The sequence below is a fragment of the Triticum aestivum genome, chromosome 5D (assembly GCF_018294505.1).
Source record: "Triticum aestivum cultivar Chinese Spring chromosome 5D, IWGSC CS RefSeq v2.1, whole genome shotgun sequence".
Lineage (NCBI taxonomy): Eukaryota > Viridiplantae > Streptophyta > Magnoliopsida > Poales > Poaceae > Triticum > Triticum aestivum.
In genome coordinates, this window is record NC_057808.1 from 170,094,939 (window position 1) to 170,101,791 (window position 6,853).

General features: G+C 44.8%; 1 protein-coding gene and 1 long non-coding RNA gene across 3 annotated transcripts; one reads left to right on the top strand and one right to left on the bottom strand.

The window, feature by feature from the left end:
- Positions 1–1,767: 1,767 nt before the first annotated feature.
- Positions 1,768–2,971, bottom strand: LOC123124517 (uncharacterized). 2 transcript variants are annotated; one of them, XR_006461119.1, is made up of 4 exons: positions 2,609–2,971; positions 2,316–2,435; positions 2,149–2,245; positions 1,768–2,073 (listed from the first exon to the last, which is right to left on the bottom strand). It is a non-coding gene; the product is annotated as an uncharacterized lncRNA (long non-coding RNA). The 2 variants fall into 2 exon arrangements; XR_006461118.1 differs by having other exon boundaries at positions 2,316–2,971.
- A 1,398-nt stretch (positions 2,972–4,369) lies between these two features.
- On the top strand, positions 4,370–6,399 carry LOC123124518 (uncharacterized). The gene is made up of 2 exons (XM_044545118.1): positions 4,370–4,514; positions 5,724–6,399. The coding sequence occupies exon 2, from the start codon at positions 5,730–5,732 to the stop codon at positions 6,147–6,149; it is 420 nt and encodes a 139-aa protein (XP_044401053.1). The 5' UTR covers positions 4,370–4,514; positions 5,724–5,729; the 3' UTR covers positions 6,150–6,399.
- The last annotated feature ends 454 nt before the right edge of the window (positions 6,400–6,853 follow it).

Sequence of the window (6,853 nt, forward strand, 5' to 3'; positions counted from 1 at the left end):
TTTTGGAACAAACGTGATCCAGAGGACTTGGAGTGGACGTCAAGAAACCAGCGAGGAGGCCACGAGGCAGGGAGGCGCGCCCGCCCCCCAGGGCACGTCCCCACCCTTGTGGGCCCCTCGTGGCTCCACCGACCTACTTCTTCCTCCTATATATACCCATGTACCCCGAAACCAACTAGGAGCACCACGAAAACCTATTTCCACCACCGCAACCTTCTGTACCTGTGAGATCCCATCTTGGGGCCTTTTACGGCGCTCTGCCGGAGGGGGAATCGATCACGGAGGGCTTCTACATCAACACCATAGCCTCTCCGATGATGTGTGAGTAGTTTATCACAGATCTTCGGGTCCATAGTTATTAGCTAGATGGCTTCTTCTCTCTCTTTGGATCTCAATACAAAGTTCTCCTCGATCTTCTTGGAGATCTATTCGATGTAACTCTTTTTGCGGTGTGTTTGTCGAGATCCGATGAATTGTGGGTTTATGATCAAGATTATCTATGAACAATATTTGAATCTTCTCTGAATTCTTTTATATATGATTGGTTATCTTTGCAAGTCTCTTCGAATTATCAGTTTGGTTTGGCCTACTAGATTGATCTTTCTTGCCATGGGAGACGTGCTTAGCTTTGGGTTCAATCTTGCGTTGCTCGATCCCAGTGACAGAAAGGGAAACGACACATATTGTATTGTTGCCATCGAGGATAAAAAGATGGGGTTTATATCATATTGCTTGAGTTTATCCCTCTACATCATGTCATCTTGCCTAATGCGTTACTCTGTTCTTATGAACTTAATACTCTAGATGCATGCTGGATAGCGGTCGATGTGTGGAGTAATAGTAGTAGATGCAGGCAGGAGTCGGTCTACTTGTCACGGACGTGATGCCTATATACATGATCATGCCTAGATATTCTGATAATTATGCACTTTTATCTCAATTGCTCGACAGTAATTTGTTTACCCACCGTAATACCTATGCTATCTTGAGAGAAGCCACTAGTGAAACCTATGGCCCCGGATCTATTTTCCATCATATAAGTTTCCAATCTATTTTTACTTTGCAATCTTTACTTTCAATCTTTATCATAAAAATACCAAAAATATTATCATCTCTATAAGATCTCACTTTTGCAAGTGGCCGTGAAGGGATTGACAACCCCTTTATCGCGTTGGTTGCAAGGTTCTTATTTGTTTGTGTAGATATGAGGGACTTGCATGTGGCCTCCTACTGGATTGATACCTTGGTTCTGAGAAACTGAGGGAAATACTTACGCTACTTTGCTGCATCACCCTTTCCTCTTCAAGGGAAAAAACCAACGCATGCTCAAGAGGTAGCAATGTACGTACAACAATTGCTATTAGAAAGCATCCTACAACATTACTGATATTATTATTTCAGAATACCCCAAGACAGTCTGTAACTCATTATGAAGATTATTGCTAAACATTACTGATATTATTATGTCACTTTTATATACTAAAAGATGGTTTCAAGAAATCAGAAGATGCTTTTTCCTTCAACAATCTTCGTAAGACAAGACATATTTTGGCATGGTACTTTTATTTACCAAAGACATAAAATACTCCGGTACTTTTGTTGGTTTCATTTGGATATTACCTAAAAGAATGCACATATTTAACATATATGACCTCACATTTGTGCAGAATCATTCAACAATATTGTGTTTGAAGGAAGCAAGAACATCTGTAAATCATGCCTAAGACAAAGAGCTAGACAAACATTTTCTTTCTTTCTTTGGCCTTTCATTTACCATAGAGCAAAAGCACAACCAGATGCCAAGAACGTACCCAGTACAGAATGATACATGTGCATCCATTGCAGGAGTTAGTAGCACCATGCCACACCGAACAAGCCTTAAAACCCAGAGTAACTGTCAGAATTTGGAAGACAACTACCTACGTCCCTTGCCTATATGGTACACCAAGGAGTTAATCTGTCAAGCCAGCAGAAACAAAATCAAGACTGGAATAACAACATCAGTCCAGCTTATGTAGACTTTTATCCGCTGGAACATGGTTTCCTTCAACTATTACTTGCAATTATGATATCCTGTAAGGATACAAAACATCTTAATAAGATTGATTGAACACGGAGATATGAATTATACATATCCAGAACATGTACCCTATCGTTTGGAATTGTGAGTGTACCACAAACTGCAGCGTTCGGCGTCAAGGGATATGTTCGTCACGGAACGGCGGGATCTAGGAAGATGGAGGCCCTGGGGATGGAGCGGTGAGAGGCAAGGCCTGCCAAGACGACGGCGAACACGGGTTTATAGAGATTCTCACCTTGTACCCGATCTCCCCGCCTCCGCAAGCTTCTCGGCCTCTGTCTTCGGGATGCATCCTCTCCTTCCCCTCCTCTCCCAGTAATGTGCGTGGTTCACTACAGTATATGCAAGTATGCAGCTGTATGCACAAAATTCAGGTTCAGAACTCATAAATAAAATATTGCATTGCACGTGAACTCAAGAGATAAATATTAGGTGTTCAGAAATAGACAAACTTAATTTCTGGTTCAATCAACACACGAATTCGAAGAGGAACGGGAGGAGGGTGAAGCCAGAGTTAGATGAGCCGACATGGATCTTGATAATGAATCTCGCGACAGCGACGACCACGTGAACGATCATGTTGATCTTGCAGATGGTTACCCACTGCAGGTCTTGTGCTCTACCATTAGCGGCTGTCGCAAGCACATGCCACGAGCGGTCAAGCACTGCCGCCCCCACCAGGTAGCCCCACAGCATGCCGGCCGCTGTCACCGTCGCCACGACTCGTCCCACGATGATGCATCAAACTAGAGGAGGCCCCTGGCACGAAAGAGAGGACTTGGCTGGAGATGGAGGGCCGGGGGGAGAGGATGGGCGGCGGTGGCGGTGGCATGTGCGCGTGTGGTTTTGCCCTAGATGGTTCTGCACATGTGAGGCGTACAAGAGGGGAGGAGGAACCGAAGGGGTGGGCTGGTTTTTCCGGTTCATGCTGTTGAGTAGGCTAGACTGGAGACTGGTTGGGCCAAAAAAACGGAGGGGAGGTGGTCGTGCGAGGGCATCGAAGGACAGATCGATCGGTGGAGGTGGGAGAAACGAACAAAGACCTACGTAATGAGACATCTCTACTCCAGAAAAAATGAAGACCGTGGACGAGGGTGTTGGTGTGACGAAAAAATGACAAAAAATCACGAAACAGATAACAAATTAAATAGGTACATAAATGCTTTCATGATGAGGTTTATTTGTTTCCAGAAAACTTTTTATTTGTTTCCAGAAAACTTTTTATTTGTTTCCAGAAAATCTGTTATTTGTTTCCTAAAATAAATTGCATTAATAAGAGAGATCGATTGATTTGGATAAATTAGGAAAGCTTAGTCCGTGATTTTTTGTACGTTAGGAAAGTGCTGCTTTGCTAAAAAATGAAGAGGAAAATAAACCAACTTGGAGAGTGGTGGTGGGAGGGGAGACGAAAAAAACCAACGAAAAAAACGGTTGAAAGTGGTGGGACGAAAATAAACCGTACTATTCAACCAACTCAGACATATTTGTTTAGTACATCATTGTTCCAGAATACCTTCATCGGCAATTCTAAATATTTCTTTGATGTCTTACCACAAGCATTATATCTCAAAAACATATAATATTCTAAACCAATTCGTGATATATCAACAAAATCTCATTGATGCTCTCACCTATTAGGGTAACTTTATGAAAGAATGATATGGCATAACTATGTAGTTCCAACAAACAGACATTCAAATGCAACATTTTACACGCTGCAAGCAGGAAGTGCAACTTCTTTAGTGTTTAGAATGGATCGGGTTACATGTTTTGTTTTCAGTTTTAAATAATTATACACATTCTCAAACATCATGTGTGCAAAAAGTGGGTTTATACAGATTTATACAATTCAATCTAAAATCCTGGAGGTGGTTATATGCTATATTACTTTGTAGAACGATTGTGTTGGTTGTCATGCTGATGGAACTTGATATAGTAAAGTCACTTTCCAGTCTCTTATACATAGCCTTGTTATTGCGTTTTGCTTCTCCTAAATGAATGGGCAATGGTTCTGCCGTGCATTTGGAAAAAAGGTTGAGGGATTTTGCATTTCTCTCGGAGCAAAAAACCAACTATAATGTTCATATATATAAGCAGTCATCTGAAATTTATTGAAACATTTTAATTTATTTATATAGGATAAGGAAAATTTGTTTAATCTCGCGGCTGCGCTTGGCTGTGATCGCCTTGTCCTCGCCGACGTCGCGGCCGCAGGCCACGTGGACTATGACTCCGCTGCCAGCAGTGACTGGTCCTTCGCGTGCCTCTACCGCGTCGTGGCCGAGTCATCCTCTCCCCAAATCGACATCCACCCCTTTGTCAAGCCTGGACATGAGCAGGATGGTGTACACGAGCTTCACAGACATGTGGCCATGGAGGCTCCGGATGAGGCCGACGCCGATGACGACTCGAACAGTTCGTAGAGCCGTACCAGGTATAGCTAATCTTCCTCTACTCTTACTCTTCAATCAATAGGAGGCCATTCTGTGTGTGGAGGTTGCAGCTCACACGGGTTTGTGGAGGTGATGGCTCCAGTATTTACCAGGGACGTTTGTAGATGTGTTGGCATATGATCCCGTGCATAAATTGATTGCTTTAGTTGATTGAATTATTTTGCATCTGACGTGTTGCACACATATATAAGGCAGAACAACCACTCATGGGGTCTAACTAAAATATTTCGGGCAAGTGTTGATCTTCTGAAGAAGATTGCTTGGTATGGAGGATTAGCTAATTACAAAAAGGATAATCCAGCCTCATGTTAGGTCACCTCCACCATGGATAACACCTCACGTTCCTTGTTTAGACAAATTCATCATGCTTCATCCTTTCTATCTTTTCATGTTGCCCATTAAAAAAGGTAAATTATACAAATTAAGACACTTGAAGATCCTGGAATCAACCTTGGTTTGCAATACCTTTCATCCTTTCTAGCTTTTCATGTTGCCCATTAAAAAGAATAACCTCCATGGAATCTGAACACCCGGATCCATTTTTTTGCTATGATCAATCATCTAATTAGTAATACATGTAACTTATTTTGACCCAACCCTTTTGTCACCCTCTGCGTGAACTTCTTAATTACCAGAATGGTTATTCACATAAATCTCAACAATTGGTCCGACTTGCCGTCTAGCAGCAATGCAACATGAAACCTCTGATAGTCCTTTCCGCGGAGAGGATAGTCCAGTATTCCTTGAACAAATCATACATGATACATTTGATGGTCCTTATGCTCATATTGGTGTTGCCTTGGAAATTAGCATCCAGTGCCCCAATTTAGTGGATCCGCTAGTCTGCGGAGCGATTCATTTTGGCTATCTAGAAGATGATATAGAAACAAGGTATCAAAAGCCAATCCATCAAATAATTAATTTTAAAACCTCCACAATCTGCAAAACGGACAGAAGAATGAAAATACCAATGAAATATTATATAACTACAAAATATTATCTATGAAAAGAAATATTCACTATCTTAGAATCTTTCAGTTATAATATACGTACAACAATTGCTATTAGAAAACATCCTACAACATTACTGATATTATTATTTCAGAATACCCCAAGACAGTCTGTAACTCATTATGAAGATTATCGCTAAATATTATTGATATTATTATGTCACTTTTATATACTAACAGATCACCATGCGCCGTTCCCGACCGCGCGTCACGGCGCCTGCGGCCTGGACCCTGGGTGACTTCCTTGCCGCCGCAATCAGGCAGATTGACGCCGCCCTTCCAATCCCTGGTCGGCGCCAGCGACGGACCCCGCTCAACTTCACCCCAAGGCGCGGGAGATCGGCCACGTCCACCGCCCGCAAGACGGCCGCGCCGCCGACAGCTGAGAGGCGCGCCCAGATCCACATTCTGCGCACCCTCGGCATTGTCGGAATTGATCAGAGGATCACCGCAGCGGAGATGCAGGCGTATGAGGGTCTCTTCACGGCGACCATTCCCCTGTCCGTCCTGTCGGCCATCGCCGCTCTGGTTCATCGCGAGCTCCCCGCGGATCCCACCATCGCGCCGATCACCATGATGGTCGCGGGCAGCCCCATTAAGGCATAGCCACGCCGCGCGCCACATCATAGACCTCTCCTCAATGGATCACAACCCCAAGATGCTCATTTGGAACGTGCGCGGCCTCAACGCGCGCGCTCGCCGCACCGCCGTCCGTTCGCTCGTTGTTACCGCAAATGTCTCTATTGTCTGCCTCCAGGAAACGAAGATGACTTTGATTTGCTCGTCGACTGTCCTTACCCTTGGCTCGGATTTCGACGACTACGTGTACCTTCCCGCGCTTGGCACTCGCGGCGGAATCATGCTTGCGTGGAAGAGCCATGAGGTGTCCATCACCGATCCTCTTTTCACGGCAAATGCCATTACAGCCAAGGTTTCTCACCCATCGAGCGCTCGCACGCCCTGGTGGCTCACCGTGGTCTACGGACCCCAACTGGACGCCGACAAAATAGCATTCCTGCAAGAGCTGCGCGACATTCGCGTAGACTGCCCTGGACCATGAATGGTGTGTGGCGACTTCAATCTCATACTTCGAGATGAAGACAAGAACAATGGCCACCTGAACCGCCGCATGATGGGTCGCTTCCGGCGCATCCTCGATGACCTCGCGCTCAAGGAGATCTACCTCAACGGACGTCGGTACACGTGGTCCAACGAGCAGTCGCCCCCGATCCTCGTTCACCTAGACCGTGTCCTTTGCACGGCTGACTGGGAAGAGCTCCATGGGGAGTGCCCTCTTCGCTGCCTCGCCT

What these genes read in the sequence shown, in the direction of transcription:
- LOC123124518 (XM_044545118.1), top strand. Translation starts at nt 5,730, where the DNA reads ATGCGCCGTTCCCGACCGCGCGTCACGGCGCCTGCGGCCTGGACCCTG.